Raw genomic sequence first — 19,079 nt, 5'->3', positions numbered from 1 at the left:
TGATGCTGGGGGAGAGTGTGTTGGAGAATTCTAACGCATCCTTTTCCCCAGGGGCAAAAGGCTACATCCCAGTTTGTCACTGCAGGGTCCATTTACAGTGTCCAAGGAAAGAGGCTGGCATGGTAAACTCCCAAATACTGGGTCCTAATTTCACATCTACTTTTCTCTTATTCTCCCATAAGGACGATCTACCTAAAGCACAGACCCGAATGTAAGAACTAACACTATAAAGCTCAGAAGAAAACGAGAGTATGTTTTGTGATCTTGAGTTAGGCAAAGCCTTCTTAGATAGAACCCCAAAAGCACAAGGGACCAGAGAAAAATAAATTGGACTTGGTCAAAATTTAAAAATGTTATGCTTCAAAGGATGCCATCAAGGGTGTAGGAAGACACGCCACAGAATAGAAGGAATTATTCAAGTCCTATGGTTTATAAGAGACGGCTATTTAGAATATATAAAGAACTCTTAAAACTCAATAATAAAAAGACAAATGATGGGGCACCTGGGTGGCTCAGTGGGCTAAGTGTCCGACTTCGGCTCAGGTCATGATCTCGTGGTTCGTGGGTTCAAGCCCCGCGTCTGGCTCTGTGCTGACGGCTCTGTGCTGACGGCTCGGAGCCGGGAGCCTGCTTCGGATTCTGTGTCTCCCTCTGTCTGCCCCTCCCCGCCCCTGCTCGTGCTCTGTCTCTCTCTGTCAACAATAAATAAATGTTAAAAAAATAAATAAAAAGACAAATGACCTGGTTTTAAAATGGGCAAAAGATCTGAATAGACATTCTCTGAAGAACATATATCATGGCCAATAAAGACATGAAAAGATGTTTAATATCAGTCATCAGGGAAGTACAAATAAAAACTACAATGAAATGCCACTTCACACCCACTAGGATGGCTTTAATAAAAAAGACAAGGGGTTTGGCAAGGTGTGCAGAAACTGGAACCTTCAGGCATTGTTGCTGAGGTTATAAAATGGCACAGCTGCTTTGGGAAGCAATCTGGCGGTTCCCCGAAAGGTAAAGCATATGATTTCTATATGATCAAGCAATTCCACAGGTACATCCCAAAGAGAAATTACCTCCGAAGATGTGTTAAGTGAAAGGAGACAGTTACAAAAGACCACATGTTGTATAATACCATTTACATGAAAAGTCCAGAATAGGCAAGTTTATAGAGACAGATTAGCCTGAGGCTGGGGATTGGGGAGAAATGGGTCAGAGGCTCATTTTCTTATGTGATGGCTGCACAAGTCTGAATTTACCAGAACTATTGAGTTGTGCACTTTAAAGTTTATTTATTTAGGCAATCTCTACACCCAACATGGGGCTTGACCTCACAACCCCAAGATCAAGAGCCACATGCTCTACCAACTGAGCCAGCCAGGCACCCCTGAACTGTGTACTTCAGATGGGTACATTTTATGGTCTGTGAATTATGTTTCAATTAACTGTTTTTATTTATTTATTTGTAATGTTTTATTTTATTTTTGAGAGCGAGAGAGAGAGAGAGAGAGAGCGCGCGCACAAGTGTGGGAGGGGCAGGGAGAGGGGGAAACACAGAATCTGAAGCAGGCTAGGCTCTGAGATGTCAGCACAGAGCCCGATGCAGGGCTGGAACCCATGAACCACGGGATCATGACCTGAGCTGAAGTTGGACACTTAACTGACTGAGGCACCCAGGTGTCCCCAATTAGGCTGTTTTTAAAAGTTTGCTGCTATAGTGCCACCACAGTGCCCCTTTTTAACATTTATTTTTTTTATTTTCAAGCTAGTTAACATACAGTGTGGTCTTGGCTTCAGGAGTAGAACCCAGCGAGTGATTCATCTCTTAGATATGACACCCAGAGCTCATCCCGAAAAGTGCCCTCCTTAATGCCTGTCACCCAGTCACCATAATGTCCTTTTAATCACAGGTGTGTTCATCTATTTCTTAGATTAACTCTAGGACTGGGTGACTCAAACCCAGACTAGTATAGAGTAACAATGAAGAGCAATTTTCAGCTGAGAAAAACCCTAAACCTGAACAAAAGCATGTTAATTGTTGCTGTCTCCTGTGTATTTGTTTCTGATTACTGCTTCCCATAATTGGATTCTAATTAAGAAATATTTTTAATCTGATAAAATGATAGAGACCATAGGTGGCCATACTTCCATGTGGATTAACTTGAAGGATGCATGTGGGTGTTGTCTGAATTCTAGGATTCTGTTGATTCTCGTTCACAGTAGTTATGTTTATAAAGTCATCATGCACATTCAGTTAGCAGTACAGGGTTGGGTTCCTGTTAGTCTCCGGTCACAATCTTTTTTGTCAACTGATCAATACATAATCTTGTTTCATGTGTGTTTCTGTTCAAGAACACCTTATTTAATACATCTTTCTTACAATAATTATGTGCAGTGTTTTTATATAATAAAACACGGTTTCAATTACAGCATTTTTGTATAACATCCTCTACAATACTGAGATTGTATTAACTCTTTTCCTCAGTCAGACACACACATGCAGTAATCATATGTAGTACATGTAGCAAACACACAGTATAACATACAACAATATTCACATAAACACAAAGTACGCCAACACATACTGTATATTTCACAGTAATGCAAATAGAGTCTGGAAAACGTTAGAGATTTCATTAAAACATTAACTAAAATCTTACTGTTGATGGAACTGCAGGATGTGTGATGCTACAGCACACAGTGTGGTTAAACCTCTTGACCTTGGCTTGCCCCACGATAACCACGGGTGAGGTAGGTGGAGTTTATTCTGCAGAAGAGGAAGAGGGAAGCATGTCAACATTTGGCAGTTCAACCTCAGGAGTTTGCCTCTCGTGACTTGATGGAGTCGGCAATTTTCCCTCCCAAACTGGCTCGAAAAGTTGGGTCAGCCTTGTCTGCTTAGCTTTTTGCCTCAAATCTTTAAGCATCTCGGCATAAGGGGCAAATGCTGTGGAGGTGAGGCGCTTAAATTTGAGGCTGCGATCAAGCATAGGGTCACACTCTATCATGTCATTGAAAATTCTTTCCAAGGCAGAATTCCATTCTGATATTTTGGTCGCTGTAAGAGGGTCAATTCTTGAAGTCTTAGGCTGACTCTCATTGCCGTCCTCATCACTGCCGACCCCAATGCCTTGTTTTGCCATCTCGTCCAGGTCTTCGTTGGTGGGTTCTACTGCCTTCTCTGCCAAAATTTCCTCCACATCTTCCTCCTTCATGTCGTCAAAGCCTTCTCCACTTATTTGCCGTGCGATATGCATTATGTTTTCGACACTGTTCTTTATGCTTTCTGCAACACCTTCAAAGCCTTCGAAATTTTGCACACAGTCTGGCCAAACATTTTTCCAACAGCTATTGATAGTAGCTTGTTTGATGCTGCCCCAGGCTGTCCCAACATAATCAATAACGTTACGTATGGTAACTGACTTCCAATAGTCCATCATGGTAGTTTCCTTGTTGGATTCGAGAGCCTGGAAACCCTTGCTATAAAGCTCCCTGGTATAGTGTGCCTTGAAAGCTTTTATTATACCCTGATCCAGGGGTTGGATGAGAGATGTAGTGTTTGGGGGCATGAAAAGAACTTCTACGTTGGGGTGGGCATTTTTGAGTTCTTCACAGCAATGGACTGGGGCGTTATCCAAAATTAATAAAACCTTGAAGGCAAGGTTTCTGCCCTGGAGATAGCATTCAACTTCTGGTACGAAGCAGTTGTGGAACCAGCTGGATGTCATCCACGCTTTTTTGTTCCATCTCCAATGGACAGGCATATGGTTGACGCTTTTCCCTTTAAGTGCTTGTGGATTCTGGGCTCTGTATACCATGAGAGGTTTGCACTTGAAGTCGCCCTTGGCATTAGTGCACAACAGCAAGGTTGCATAGTCTTGGAATGATTTAAAGCCAGGGGCTTTGCAGGCCATTTGTGTTATATAGGTTCTTTTGCCAACGTCCTTGTAAAATAAGCCAGTCTCATCAGCGTTGAAAACCTGCTCTTCCACGTATCCTTTGTCCTGTATAACACTCAGTAAATGTTTTTTAAATTCTTCTGCAGCCTCCCGATCTGCAGAACTTGCCTCACCTGCAAGTTTAACATTGTTCACACCATATCGCCTTTTGAAACGTGCAAGCCAGCCAGCGCTGGCGGAGAAAGGTTTAACGTTTTTCTGGCCTTGGGTTACATGACCGTAAATTTCTTTGGCTTTCAGCCTCACGACAATGCTGTCCACCACGCCTTTTTTATCGGTTGTCATCTCATGAATCCACAAATTTAGCCGCTTTTCCATCTTTTCCATAGCTTCCTCACGCACTATAGACGTTACTTTAGCACTTTCCGGAGCAGCCTCACGTACAGATCGGCGAATTTCCTTTTCCTTTTTCTTGATGTACCGGATTGTTGATTCATTAACATTGAACTCACGGCCAACAGCACTACAACTCATGCCTGAACGAAGCTTATCTAGCACACGTATTTTCTCCATAAGGCACATGACAGCCTTCTTGCGCTTAGGAGCACTAGGCACCACTTCACCACTACGCTTGGGGGTCATTTTTAACAGCAAAATCACCAACAAAAAGCACGGAAACGCAAAAAACGTGGCACCAAATAGACTGCAAATAGGACAATTATTTACAGCATGAGAGATGAAGCAAGAAAGCCCATTGTCTGCCTTGTTCAACCTCTGCTAGTACACCGCACCGCTGGTTGACTCCAGCTTTTCATCCTCTGCGCATGTCCGCGAATAACCCCAGAAAGCACCGCGAATATTGATTTTGGGGGTACAGTAAGTTTAAGCAAGCAAGCGATTCGAAAATACCAAGCTGTAAATAACGAACGTCAACTGTATTCCCACAGACATATAATTTTGTTTAAGCACATTTATTAAATCAAAGCGTCCAGACAGCGCTGGAGACTACAAGTTCCATCAGGCACCGCTTCCACGCGGAGCCTGTGCTCCGTCAACCACTACAGCAGCGCCAGGCGCTAGGCATTGGCCCGGAAGTGTCGCGTTTGGAATACGTAGCCCTTTTTGCGCACGCGCACACGTTGTGGGGGCCGCCCCAGCCGCCGGCTCCCCCACCGCAGCTCTATGGTCTCTCCCTAGAGCTTTGCCGTTGGGGGCAGCTGCTGCGGTCCTGTGGCTTCGTCCGCCCGGTGCAGCAGAAACATGGAGGAATTCGATTCCGAAGACTTCTCCACCTCAGAGGAGGACGAAGACTACGTGCCGTCGGGTGAGCGTTTGGGCCGCAGGCGAGAGGAGGCTTGCCCCGCCCCGCGCTTCACGTGAGGCGTGTTTGGTCCGGCGTGCGTGGCCCGGGGCCCCCGGTGGCGCCGGTCTCGAGCGTCCCCACCGCGCGAGCCCCGCATCCTCGCCCGCGTGCTTTCTTCGCGCGGTGGTGCGGGGCCGAGACGCGTGCACGCGGGCGTCTCGCACTGCCACTGCCCGCGGCCTGGCTCGAGCCTCCGCCCCTTCCCGGAGCGCGGGAACCGGCACGTGAGCACCACCCTGATCTGGGGACGCTGGCGGTGGCTGTCGGTACCCGCACCGCGCTGGTACTGAACTCCCGTGAAAGGCAGTGTGAGCGTAGGATGTTGTCGTCAGACCTTTCGTCCCGAGGGGCTTGCCAGCCGGCACCGCGTCCAAGATAAATCTGTCTACTCTCTGCCCTCGCATGGGATCTAGTTATTAGAAAGTTCACGTATGATGCATTTTGTCCTTTTGCGACGTATACCTGTTACTCTCTTTTCAGCTCCCCCCCCTCCCCCCGCCTTCCTCTTTTTGGCGTAGGTTTGTCAAACTTAAAGGGGTCATTCGAACCTACCCCTTCCCCATCCTGCGCCTTCCCTCAGACTGTCCCATCTCATGGAGAGGATCTACCCACACAGTCGCTCCGATCAAACAAAACCCTTAGGACTCATCCATCCTTACTGTCTCTCCTGGTTCGAGCAGTCAATAAGTGCTGTTGTGTCTACGTGGAAAATCGTTTTTCTGACCGCTTCCTCGCCAATCTCACTCACTGCCACCGAACTGCCGTTCTTCGCTAGGATTAAGGCATAGCTTCCCAACTGGTTTGCCCCATTCCGTTTCCATTCTTGTCCACCAACATTGGTCTTGTGATGGCCAGAGTGGTTATCTGAAAGCTAGTTTTCGTTTTAATGAAAGTTGTGCATCCACATAAACATAGTCCAATATTTCTAAAAGGCCTGTCTAGAAAACTAACGGTTGCCATCACCCTTCATCCCGCTTCATTCCCCCGCGGAAGAAACTGCTTTCCAGTTTTTAATTTGGTATTTTCATTGTGTGCGGGCTTCACCCAGGCGCGGTAGGTCTTATTTTAATACCCTCTTACTTCTTCCCCCTCATTCCCAACACACACCCTTCCACCATCAGGCCCTCCCCAACTCCCCAGCCTGCCGTTGTTACCATGTCTAATTTTGGTTAGATCAGTATTCCATGTTTACATTTTTGTACTGACTGTGAACAACCCCAGGTTCAGCTCTGAACCAGGTGATAGATCCTGTGATTGCTTTTCCTACACTACTTGCTTTCTGTGGAGTTAATAATTGCCATTTTGCTGTTGCTTAGGTGTCTATGTCCTTCCTATTAATTTGACCCTAAATTCTCAGAATTGTATAAAAATCATCTCTCAAGGTAATTTGATTCATTAAATAATCTTTTACTTTCATCTTGAAGTCCTGTCTTTGCCTTCTGACTTCCGCCTTGCCTTGGTTTTACCACTTTAAACCTAGTATCGTTGTCACCATCACCCCTCTGGGTGTTCCATTCATCTGTCTTCCGTTTCTGTTGGATTCCGTTTCTTGGGTCCTGTGTTGTCTTTTTTTCCTTAGCGTGTTCCACCGAAATGAGAATAAATCCTCAACTACTTGAGCACGGATGATGCATAGTAGACATTCAAGGTGTGAAAACAGTATTTCTAAAAATAATGATGTTACCCTAAGGCCTAATTGGTGCTTGTTTGGTATAGAATTCTGTTTTGTAATAATAATGCTAGGATTTATAATGATAGCTTTCCATTAGAATGTTAAAGGAGCTGCTTTATCGCTTTCTAACTTCCAGCGTTTCTATTAAGAAGTTTGTTTTGCTGATTTCTGCTCATGTATGTAAGATCTCTTTATCTCTAGAAGCTGATAGAACCTTGTCTTTGTTCCTGATTTTTCTGATATTTCACAGCGCTATAACTTGGTAGGAGTCTGTTTTCATCGATTGTGTTTGGCCTCTGGAACTTTTGGGGGGAGGTATTCTCCTTTCTTCATTTTCTGTCATTTTTTGGAAAACTCATTATTCAGATGTTGAATCCTATGTTAGATCTTCTGTACTGGCCCTCTAATTTTTATCCCTTGACTATTTTCTAACCCTTGACTTTTTTCCACTTCATGGGAAATTCTCAGTATCTTCAACTCCTGTATTTTTTCCTTTCATATTTTTACATTTGAATAACTTTTTTGTTCCTCGAATAGTCCTTTTTTTTTTTTTTAATTTTTTTTTTTTAACGTTTATTTATTTTTGAGACAGAGAGAGACAGAGCATGAACGGGGGAGGGTCACAGAGAGAGGGAGACACAGAATCTGAAACAGGCTCCAGGCTCTGAGCTGTCAGCACAGAGACCGACGCGGGGCTCGAACCCACCGACTGCGAGATCGTGACCTGAGCCGAAGTCGGACGCTTAACCGACCAAGCCACCCAGGCGCCCCTCGAATAGTCCTTTTTTATAGCATCATGTTCTCGTTTCATAGTGCTGAATCTTAGTGCTCTGTGGATATTAAAACTAATTTAAAATTTTTAATGTTTAACTTACATACAGTAAAATTTACTGTTTTCATTGTACTGACTGTTCTATCAGTTTTGATAAATGCTTAGAGTTGTGTGACCATCACCAGAATTAACAGTTCCAAGGCCACCCTCACCCTTTCCTCTCCAAATAAAAGAGATTATGAGGGACACCTAGGTAGCTCAGTTGGTTAAGCGTCTACCTCTTGATTTCTTCTCAGGTCATGATTTCACAGTTCATGGGATCTAGCCCCATGTTGGGCTCTGCACTGACAGCGTGGCGCCTGCTTGGGATTCTTCCTCTGTTTTTCTCTCTGCCTCTTCACCCACTCACGTGTGTACTTGTGTTCTCACTCTCTCAAAATAAATAAATTAAAGAGAGATCATGATGTCTGTATATAGAAGCCATTTTAGTTTTTCTTTTACAATAGGTATGCCTTTTGTTTCTTTTGCTTGCCCTTCTGCTCTTGATAAGACTTCAAGCATGATGTTGAGTAGGAGCGGTGAGAGTGGATGTCCTTGTTCCCATTTTAAGAGGAAATTATCAATGTTTCACTAGTATGTTAGCTATACGTTACACATGCCTTGTGTGTGTGCTTTAAGCACTTTACAGGGACTAACTCCTTACTAGCTCAATCACATAACACTAATGAATATGTGCTGTTCTCCACGTTTTACAGACGAAGGAGTTGAAGCACAGAGAATTAAGCAACTTGCCCAAAGTTGTTCAGCTACAGAGTAGCTGAGGTAAGATTTGAACCCTGGCAGTCTGCATATACTGCTCCTTACAGATGCATTTTATCAGGTTAAAGAAGTTGCCTTTACTCCTAATTTGCTGAGAAGTGAATTTTGTCATATCCTTTTCCTCTGTTGAAAAGATTATGTGTGATTTTTCTTTCTGTTAATATGGTGAGTTAATGATTGATTTTTGAATTTTGAGCAGCCTTTTATTTCTGGGATAAAACTCACTTGGTCATGATGTACAATTCTTTTTATGCATTGCTGAATTTTATTTGCTTATATTTGTTGAGAATTTTTGCATTTGTTTATGAGGGATGTTGGTCTGTAGTTTTCTTGTAATTTCCTTGTCTTGTTTTAGTAGCAGGTATTGCTAGCCTCAGAATGTGACGAAACATTTCTCTAAGGTGATTTTTATTCACCCTATATGTTTGCTTTTGACTTTACTAGAAGATTTTCAGTGATTCATAGTTGTTCGACTCAGATTTAAGCATGGGGGACTGAAAAGGTGACGGGGAGCTCTGTCTTTGGACAAGATGTATTCATTTTGTTCTTCATTATCTACAAGGATGTTATTTGCTTCTTACCCTTTTTTTCTTTTTTGTCATAGTAACTGCATGGGATTTGATCTTTTTGTGTGTATATATAATTTAAAATTTGCTTATCTCTTATCAGTGAGATTGAGCATCTTTTTACATATGTAAGATCCAGAGCCATGTTTTTCTCCTTATCTGTCTGCAACATTTACCCATTTTTATGATGAAAAATAACCTTATATTACTATAAAAGCAGGACATGAGCTTTGTAAAAAAAGTTAGAAAATTCAGGCAGTTAAGCATAAAAAAATAGAATCATTACATTCCCACCACCCAGAGACTATCAGTATTAATCCTTTAGTGAACGCTGGTCTTTTTCTACACTCAAGTGTAGATATTTGTATTTTAACCCCAACCTGAAATCATACTTTTTCATGTTACTTTGTTATCTGCCCTTTTCAGTGAACAGTCTCTCCCTGTCCATTCCAGTAAACATTTGACACATCTTCACATACAGACTTTACTCAAATTTTCCCATTTGACCCAGAGTAGACTGTAGCTTGTTTATTCAAATCAGTTAGGTTCAGCGCTACCCAAATCACCTAGTTGTCCCATCTTTTAAATTTGTTTTAATCTAGCATGCTCTGTAATGACATTGATTTGCTTAAGAGATCAAGCAGTGCGTCCTGCAGAATGTCTGTCCTGCAGAATGTCTTCTAGATTTGTTTGGTTGCTCCCTCCTGGTCTTTTAGGTTGTTCCTTTGTCCTTTGAATTTTCTGGAATTCTGAAATTCTGAAATTTCTGCAAGTTAGATCTAAATGCTGGGTGGGTTCAATTGAAGTATTTTTGGCTAGAATGCATCATAGATGACTGTGTGTTTCAAATGCCTTAACATCAAAGACACACAATCCAAGTTGGTCACCTTAGTTGCACCTCCTGACTCCAGATGATGAGAGTCTGACCCCTCTATTGTGTAATTGTTTCTTTCCTTTAGGGCGCCTGGGTGGGTTAGTCAGTTAAAGGTCCAACTTTGGCTCAGGTCGTTATGTGACAGTCCCGTGAGTTCAAGCCTCGCATTGGGCTCTGTGCTGACAGCTCAGAGCCTGGAGCCTGCTTCGGATTCTGTGTCTCCCTCTCCCCCTGCCCCTCCCTTGCTCCTGCTTTCTCTCTGTCTCAAAAATAAATAAAAACAGGGGCGCCTGGGTGGCTCAGTCGGTTGAGCGGCCGACTTCGGCTCAGGTCATGATCTCACGGTCCGTGAGTTCGAGCCCCGCGTCGGGCTCTGTGCTGACCGCTCAGAGCCTGGAGCCTGTTTCAGATTCTGTGTCTCCCTCTCTCTCTGACCCTCCCCCGTTCATGCTCTCTCTCTGTCTCAAAAATAAATAAATGTTAAAAAAAAAAAAATAATTAAAAAAAAAAATAAATAAATAAAAACATTAAAACATTTAAAAAAAAATTGTTTCTTTCCTTCGAACTGAAGAATTCTGTGTCGTAATACACTTAACTGTTAAAACTGTATGTTTTGAGAACATTACTTGATAATCTTTGCTTAAATTGCTATCATTACAGCGTGAGAAGTGATGTTTTTCTAATTCTGTGGTTTTTCTACATTTTTTAGTTAATGTTCTTCTGTGATGTATTGCTTTCTCTCATCAACTGGGACAGAATAAATGTTTCATTTTCCTTAATTATTAACTTCCAAAATAGGGAATAATTTTAATAGTAGGTTAAGTAGTACAAATCATTTTTTGTCTTAAAAAATTTTTTTTATGTTTACTTATTTTTGAGAGAGAGACAGAGTGTGAGCCGGGGCAGGGGGGCAGAGAGAGGGAGACACAGAACCCGAAGCAGGCTCCATGCTCCGAGCTGTCAGCACAGAGCCTGACGCGGAGCTTGAACTCACCGACCGAGATCATGACCTGAGCCGAATTGGACACCCAACCAATGGAGTCACCCAGGCATCCCTATTTTTTGTCTTTTTTAAAAATATCATAAAGGGTGTACAGATTTTTATTGATTCACTATATGTACTCACACTTGTTCCTTTTAATGCTCAAGTCGTCACTTTGGCCACTAGAAGTTCTTTCAAGCTGGATCTTACATCCTTTAAATGTGACCCATTATTCTTAAGTAACTACCTTGCTTTCTGACACCGCAAGATGTCCCAGTTTCACCTTGTGCTTTCCTTCCCTCATACCTGAAATTGCCTGGTTTCTTCCAGGGAGCCCTTTTCATGATGAGTCATATCAAGGGATATAATCTGGACTCTGAATAGATGCCCATTGCTACCAGGGTGACATTGTTTCTGTGCCATTTCAGTGAACAGAGTAAGAAAATATTTATCTTAAAAAGAGTTAGAGTTCATACTAATGTTTTTTAAAGATTTTATTTTTAAGTAATCTCTGCACCCAGTGTGGGCCTTGAACTTATAACCCCGAGATCAAGAGTCACATGCTCTACCTGCTGAGCCAGCCAGGTGCACCCTCATACTGGTATTTTTAATGCAGTTTTAACATTTGAATTTTCATCTGATTTCTTTGATTTTATAATTGTGCATCATTTCTCTTACTCTGAAGATCTGGATCCCTAACATGATCAGCATCATTACTTGCTTTAACCTACAACATGAAATAGGTTCAAAATACCAACATTGATGTTACTACATGGAATAGAGTTTTTTGTTTTGTTTCGTTTTTTGTTTTTTTGTTTGTTTTTTGTCTTCAGGATGGATCTTGCTAAGGGTGTACAGTCAAAATACTGTGTTTCTGAAGTCCTTGGAATAAATCCTTTCTTTATCAGTTACGTTATTGTTTGGGTGTAGAGTTATTTATTCAAATAAGTATTTGTTTATTCCAACTGTTCTTAATTTAAGGGATTTTCAAAATTCTTCAGAAAGATAAACACAGAATTCTTGCTTTTACCCCTTGCTATCCCACTGTGTTCAACCCTAACCTTACAGGTACCTATTTTCATTAGTTTTTTTGTTTATCCTTCCAGTGTTGTGGGTTTTTGTTGTTGTTGTTGTTTTGCAAATACAGTGCAGCTAGGTACCTACCTAGCTTGTAGGTTTATGTTTTTTGCTGTAGTGATTTTACTGGGCTTTCAAGGGAAGCGAAATGACATTTGTGTGTTCAGACTGCTGTCTTAGCCTGGAACTCAGTCCTTTGTTCGTGAACCACTTTCACCTGTCACTTGGGGTCAAATGCACATTCTGCACATGAGAATGCCCACGTGATGGGCTGCTTCTCATCAGCTTTGTTCTGCTATTGTATTTGTAGTTTTCAAGAGTTTTTAAAGTTTTTTTTAATGTTTGTTTATTTATTTATTTTTAATATAATTTATTGACAAATTGGTTTCCATACGACACCCAGTGCTCACCCCAACAAGTGCCTTCCTCGATGCCCATCACCCACTTTCCCCTCTCCCCCACCCCCCATCAACCCTCAGTTTATTTTTCAGAGTGAGAGAGAGCATGGATGCATGCAAGTAGGGGAGGAGCAGAGAGAGTTCTAAGCTGGCTCTGCACTGTCGTACTGTGAGATCATGACCTGAGCCAAAGTCGGACACTCAACTGACTGAGCCACCCAGGAATCCCTAGGTTTTTTTCAAGTGTTTTGAAAAATGCTGAAGTCATTATGTCGTGATGGTAATACGTTCTTTTATCTTTTTGAAGATTTTATAAAGGCTTTTTTTTTTTTCTTATTGTGTTATCTCTGAATGACTTTCATGTTTTCAGTTTTGCCTTTCATATTGGAGGCTTTCCTCAAATGTTTGGTGGTCCTTGGTTCTTTGTGAGTGAAATATTTAAAAGCTGATTGGATGTACAGGAATATTTAAAACAGTACTATTTGTAATAGTCCCAAACTAGAAACAACCTCACTGTTCGTCAGCAGGAGAATGGATAAATACATCATGGTCCAGTCATGCGGTGAAACACGACTTCAGAATGGGAGTGAATAAACTGAGCTACAGTAGGTGACCTACACACAGCATGTTGAGTGAGAGAAGCTGGACACTCAGGAGTCAAATTGTAGGCTTCTGTTTGTTTAAGGGTGGAAACCAGGCAAACCTGATCTGTGGTGTTAGGAGTCACGATGGTCCTTGGGACGGGGTGGTGGCCAATGCCCGGAACAGGGCACAAGGGGCCTTCTGGGATGCTGGTTCGTGTTCTGGTTTTTGAGCTAGGTCTGGTTATACAAGTGTGTTCTCTTTGTGTAATTTCATTGAGCTGTACGGTAGATTTGTGTGCTTTTCAGTGTGTGTGTTATGCTTCAAATGAAAGTTTACATGAAGTAAAAAAGAAAACTACTTGAATCTCCATAAGGACAGGATTTATTGACTGATGCCTATAGAGCGTGGTCATCCTGGGCATCCAGGTACCACCTTCTCGTTGGGAACCCCTGAATGTCAGTGTCTGAGGATGGGAACTGGACTTTTTTTTTTTTAATATTTATTTACTGAGAGAACGTGTGCACATGTGAGCAGGGGAAAAACACAGAGGGAGAGAGAATCCCAAGCAGGCTTTGAGCCAGACACGGGGCTCAATCCATGAACTGTGGGATCGTGACCTGAGTTGAAATCAAGAGTTGGACACTAACTGACTGAGCTGCCTAGCCATCCCTAGACATGTTTGTTCTTTCTGCTGTGTCTACCTGGAAGTCTTGAGGCCTCTTTTTTGTCAAGGTCTCTTTTGATTACTTTTTTTTTTTTTTTTTTTTTTTTTTTTTGGAGAGACAGAGACAGAGCACAAGTGGGGGAGAGGCAGAGGGAAATGGAGACACAGAATCTGAAGTAGGCTTCAGGCTGTGAGCTGTCAGCACAGAGCCCAACATGGGGCTCGAATCCACTAACTGTGAGATCATGACCTGAGCTGAAGTCAGACGCTTAACCTACTGAGCCACCCAGGTGCCCCTCTTTTGATTACTTTTGAAAGATACCCAAGTTGTGGTGGGAACAGTAATTTCTTCTTTGAACAGTACAGTAGTAGAATTGGAATTTCTATTCATTCATTCATTCATTCATTCAGCAAAGACTTAACAAACAAAATCTGTGTCCTCATGGTGTGGAGAGCATAATAGATATTGCAAACATCAAATATAAGCAGGTTGACTTATGGAGGGAAATATGGATGATCTGGAGGCCTAGAATAGGGAAGACTTCCCTAAGGAAATGATATTTTCGTTAGACCAAGAATAGAGGAAACTACTAGACTTTATTTTTAATGAAAATGTCTTGTCTCGATGTGTCTGACCACCCTATTATGTGTGTGATTTCAGGTGGAGAGTATAGTGAAGATGATGTAAATGAATTAGTGAAGGAAGATGAAGTGGATGGTGAAGAGCAGACACAGAAAACCAAAGGGAAAAAAAGAAAGGCTCAGAGCATTCCATCCAGGTGATGCTGCCCTCAAGGCCCTTGGAAGTCAGGGGCTGTTGTCACAGCTTTCCTGATGGCTGGGATTGGTCTGATGAGTTCTTACTACCAGGGTTTCTTATCTTTGTCTTTCCAAGGGAAACATTTGGTGACATTTAGGATTAAACACAAAAGACCCCACAAAACAAAGAGTGGCATCCTCTGTGTATGGTTTCTTATTTTCACTGTCTCACATCTTGCAGGTGATAGCACAGCAGTACAGTTAGCTATACCTTCTTCTTTTTAGTGACTGCATAGTGTTACATTAGGTGGTTACACCTTGTTTTAAGCATTCCCTTATTGAAGGACATTTAGATTATACCTTGTCTTTCCTACAGCAAACAAGACTCCAGTGAATATTCTTTGTTACGTCTTTTTGTACAGGTACAAGTATATCTGTGAAACAGATCTGTAGAAGTAGAATCGTTTGATCCAGGGTTTGTACAGTAAAAAATTTTTTTAATAAATATTAGCAAATTGCATTCCATAAGCCTGCTACTGAATTACACCCCCACCACCACCAAATTATGAAAATGTTGACAGGCTATTTAGCTCAGATAAGAGAATCTTCCATAGAAGTCTTTTATCTCTCTTTGGTTAGTATTTATATCTTTTTGGGCATTGAAGCAAAAAAGCAGATTATCGTTTATAAAAAATGGAAAAAGAATTTTCATAATGAAAATTGAAGTCAGAATAGTCTAAGAAGCAATTTACTCTTTTAGGTCTTGGGCCCAGTTCTCTGGTCCTTGAGTTTTTCTGTATGCCAGCTTTCATATTTTCAGAAAGTGGGAAAAAACATGGATTTTTTTTTTTTTTTTTTTTTTTTTTTTTTTTACCTCCTGAGAACTCTAGGAAGAAACAGTGCCAATAAATTTGATGCTCTCCTCAATAGAACATGTTCTCCAATTGGAGTATATGTTCTTGGAACACACTTCCTGGACAGATTGATTCTGTGAGGTGATTTTGGGTGTTTTCTTCGTGAAAATAGCTGGTCCTGATTTAGAAGTAAATCACTATATTTTGAGTCTCAGTGTTTGGGGAAATTGCTAACTGTATGAGCTCAATTCTTTCCTTCCACAGAATCTCAGCTTACCTCCCCTGCCTTCCCCGGGGGGTGGTGGGGTGTTAATCAGTAGTCCTCAGATTTTAAAGTTTTCTCGGATTTGCAACAGTATGTTTGGAATCGAGGAGGGGATAGCTGAAATAATTTCACATTATCTGTCTTGTCTTTCCTTTTCCTCATGACTGTTGGTGATTTAGGAAGAGAAAACAAGGTGGCCTCTCATTAGCAGAAGAGGACGAGGAGGACGCCAACCAGGACTCCGAGGGAAGTAGCAGTGAGGACGGAGATGCAGCTGCAGAGCAGGAAGAGGACATTGGCTCAGACGACGCAAGGAGGAAGAAGGAGGATGAGCTCTGGGCCAGCTTCCTCAACGATGTAGGACCAAAGCCAAAAGTGCCCCCAAATACACAAGTTAAAGTAAGTCGATAGCCACACGAGGTGTAGACTTTCCGGAAATACCCTAAGTTCCCCAGATAGACTTTTATTTCCAAACTGAGATTTGATGCTTACAGCAGAAGGCAGACCAGATGCCTTTTTTTTTTTTCCTTTTTTACATTTATTTTTGAGAGACTGAGAGAGGCAAACTGCAAGTGGGGGAGGGGCAGAGAGAGAGGGAGACACAGAATCCAAAGCAGGCTCCACGCTGACAGCACAGAGCCCAATGCAGGGCTTGAACTCACAAACTGTGAGATCATGAACTGAAGTTGAACGCTCAACCGACTGAGCCACCCAGGCACCCCGTGACCGGATGCCTTTTGAAAAGAATTCTAAGCAAAAAGCAAAGCATTCCCTATGGTAGAAAAAGCAAGCCTTTCTAATCAAATACATTTCCAGTAGGTCTTCAGTTTGGAGGTGAAACATTTCAGAATAGCCCAAAATAGCATGTTGGGATGGTTCTTTTAGGTTTCATCCTTATGTGAAACTGTGATAGTATCTCTTACCTTTTTCACAGAGTGGAGGGAAGACTGAAGGGACGGGTTCAAGTAAATTGTTGGTCAGAGCAGAAGAGCTGGAGAAACCTAAAGAAACTGAAAAAGTTAAAATCACCAAGGTGTTTGATTTTGCTGGTGAAGAAGTCAGGTAAGGTGACCGTTACAGACTTTGAAACTAGTTTGTTTAAAAATGAGCATCTTTCTGAATGGTGTTAGACATCTGGCCTCATTCTACTCTATCATCATGATATTTTGGAAGAGTTTTGTTTTCCACTCCAGGAAAGTGGTGGTTCCATGAATTATCAGGGAACATGATGTAGTTGTGGGTATTGTGAAGTGTCTGAGAGAAAAAAAAAAAAGAATTAAGTATTTGGTTCCACTTATTACCATGCCTTGTGACTTTGGCTGAGTCATTTCTCGCAAGAGTCATTTCTCCCATTTTCTCCCCAAAATTCATATTGGAAAAAAGAATTTGGCATTATTAGTTTTATAAATTGTGTGGAGCAGAACTTTTTATTTTTTTAAAAATATTTTTCCCCAACTTCTTCTGAAAGATTTCACACAGCATTATGCTACAAGAATTAGTATTACAATGAGTACCCGTATACCTATTATACACATTCACCACTTGTTAATGTGTGGCCTCTGTCTCCATCATCTAGATCTGTATTATTGTCTTTTTGTTTTGGCTGAACCATTTGAGAATTGCTTGTAGTCATCATGATGCTTCACTATTAAATATGTCTGCACAGTTTCCTAAGAACACGGGCATTCTTCTTCATGGTATAACATAACTGTTACATCCACTAAATTTCACATTAATGCACATTATTATCTAAATCTGTGGTGAAGGATGCTGATTACAATTTTCAACTTGCTGCAGACCAATACTCTTATAAAACACAATAAAAAGGAATTGCTAGAAAAATAAATTTAAAAGATATAGAAAATACAAGCCCAAATTTTTAACAATGAGATTCAACAGATACAAATATACATTTCAATAAATATAGTCTAAATGAACATCAAATAGGAATAGGAAGAGATTTATATAGTTCTGCATGCTGTTTATTGAAGGTGGGAGTATAAATAATTAGTACAGGGAATCACTGTTCTGTTTATATGTTTACATTATTCTATAATAAAAACAAAACAAAAACCCAGGATTAAAGTATCAATTCTCAATACTTAACATCTAGATGCACACCTTGAATACATACTTGTGTATATTAATTTTTAGTTTTTAATGTGACAGAATAGCTCATTTCTTTGTTAATTTATTGTGTCTATGATGGATATATGATCACACTACTGGAGGATAATCGATATGTAAATTCTGTGGGTTTTTTTTTTTTTTTATGTTTATTTTTGAGAGAGAGAGAGACAGCGTGAGTGGGGTAGGAGCAGAGAGAGAGGGAGACACAGAATCCAAAGCAGACTCTAGGCTCTGAGCTGTCAGCATAGAGCCCGACGCAAGTTTCGAACCCACATACTGTGAGATCATGGCCTGAGCCAAAGTTGGACGCTTAACCCACTGAGCCACCCAGGCGCCCTGTCTTTCTTTCTTTTTCTTAATAATCCTCATCATAAACCCATCTCACAGATATTCTCGTGAGGATGGAAATACAGATTTTAAAACTGTTTCAGTTAAGTTCAAGATTTTTATTTTTACTTTTATACAGAATGAAGTCAGTGATACTGTATTTTCAAAGTTTATCTTTAGTGCTTCATCAGTAGCCGATTCCAACAATTTGTCCTGTCAGGTTATAATTAAATTTAAGTTATATTTCAGTGGAAAACAGGATTTCTGCATGCATGAATTTCCTGTGTCTGGCTATTCTTTTGACAGAAAATGGAATTCAGAACTTTCAGTGAGACATGTTAATCTGTAGAAACTCTGTTCTTCCAGGCTTCTGGCTTTCGTTTTTATTTATAATTTATTTGCTACTGAAATCATGTTGAATCATTTCCTTACATGGAAGTACTAAGATTATTAAAAATACAAAAGGTCAAGCCAAGTTAATAAGCCAAGTTATACTGTCTGATTGAGATCTTTAAAATTGGAGACCAACTGGTGTTTTTCTTTTAAAGACACTAAGTTTATTCTGAAGCTCATCTTGTCAACAGCATTTTTCTCTTTCATAACCATTGTACCTCAGCACGCGATATAACATATGCACATTTCCGGTCAGCTTTCAGCTTAACACATATAAAGACAGGCATTGAAAAAATGTAGTGCATTAGCCTTACATAATTTACAATTTTTACTGCTGTACTAAGAACAGTGGAGTTGTTTGTTGTGGTGGCAGGATTTTTCTCAGCGAAGGAAGCAGTGTGTTAATTTTATGTTCTAGCACAAGCTCCTTAATCTAATCTGTTCTCCTGTCTTGCAGCTGTGCCATTAGAACATACTCTTCAATACACTTAAATTCCAAATCACACTTGTTAACAGTGCAATCTTAGTTTTATTATACAGATTGGTGTCAGTTAATGTTTGTCAACCAGAAACTGATAAAAGAATCCTTTGCATCACCCTCATGTTTAAATCACACATGTATCATAATTTTCATGTTAATAATAACCTGGCATTCTTCAAATGCATTGAAAAACCTTTTG

The 19,079-nt window shown here is 41.0% G+C and overlaps 2 protein-coding genes across 4 annotated transcripts in view; one reads left to right on the top strand and one right to left on the bottom strand.

The window, feature by feature from the left end:
• Nucleotides 1-2,762: 2,762 nt before the first annotated feature.
• On the bottom strand, nt 2,763-4,277 carry LOC132691319 (tigger transposable element-derived protein 1). Its single transcript, XM_060652754.2, has one exon. The coding sequence runs from the start codon at nt 4,275-4,277 to the stop codon at nt 2,763-2,765; it is 1,515 nt and encodes a 504-aa protein (XP_060508737.2).
• Nucleotides 4,278-5,051: 774 nt separating this feature from the next.
• Nucleotides 5,052-19,079, top strand: part of CFDP1 (chromatin stabilizing protein CFDP1) — a 118,951-nt gene continuing 104,923 nt past the window's right edge. For 2 of the 3 annotated variants that reach the window (XM_060650124.2, XM_060650121.2), the window contains exons 1-4: nt 5,052-5,223; nt 14,333-14,450; nt 15,729-15,948; nt 16,484-16,611. In XM_060650124.2, the coding sequence (XP_060506107.1) occupies nt 5,160-5,223; nt 14,333-14,450; nt 15,729-15,948; nt 16,484-16,611 (530 nt within the window). In that variant the 5' untranslated portion in view covers nt 5,052-5,159. Of the gene's footprint in view, nt 5,224-11,277; nt 11,384-14,332; nt 14,451-15,728; nt 15,949-16,483; nt 16,612-19,079 lie in introns of all 3 variants that reach the window. The other variant, XM_060650123.2, reaches the window with a different exon arrangement.

This window comes from Panthera onca, chromosome E2, assembly GCF_046562875.1.
Source record: "Panthera onca isolate mPanOnc1 chromosome E2, mPanOnc1 haplotype 2, whole genome shotgun sequence".
NCBI classification, from domain to species: domain Eukaryota; kingdom Metazoa; phylum Chordata; class Mammalia; order Carnivora; family Felidae; genus Panthera; species Panthera onca.
Note: the sequence above shows the minus strand (reverse complement) of the source record. Positions and strands in the feature narration are given on the sequence as shown.

Excerpts from the sequence above, each read along its gene's own strand:
- LOC132691319 (XM_060652754.2), bottom strand. The coding sequence starts at position 4,277 with ATGGAAAAGCGGCTAAATTTGTGGATTCATGAGATGACAACCGATAAA.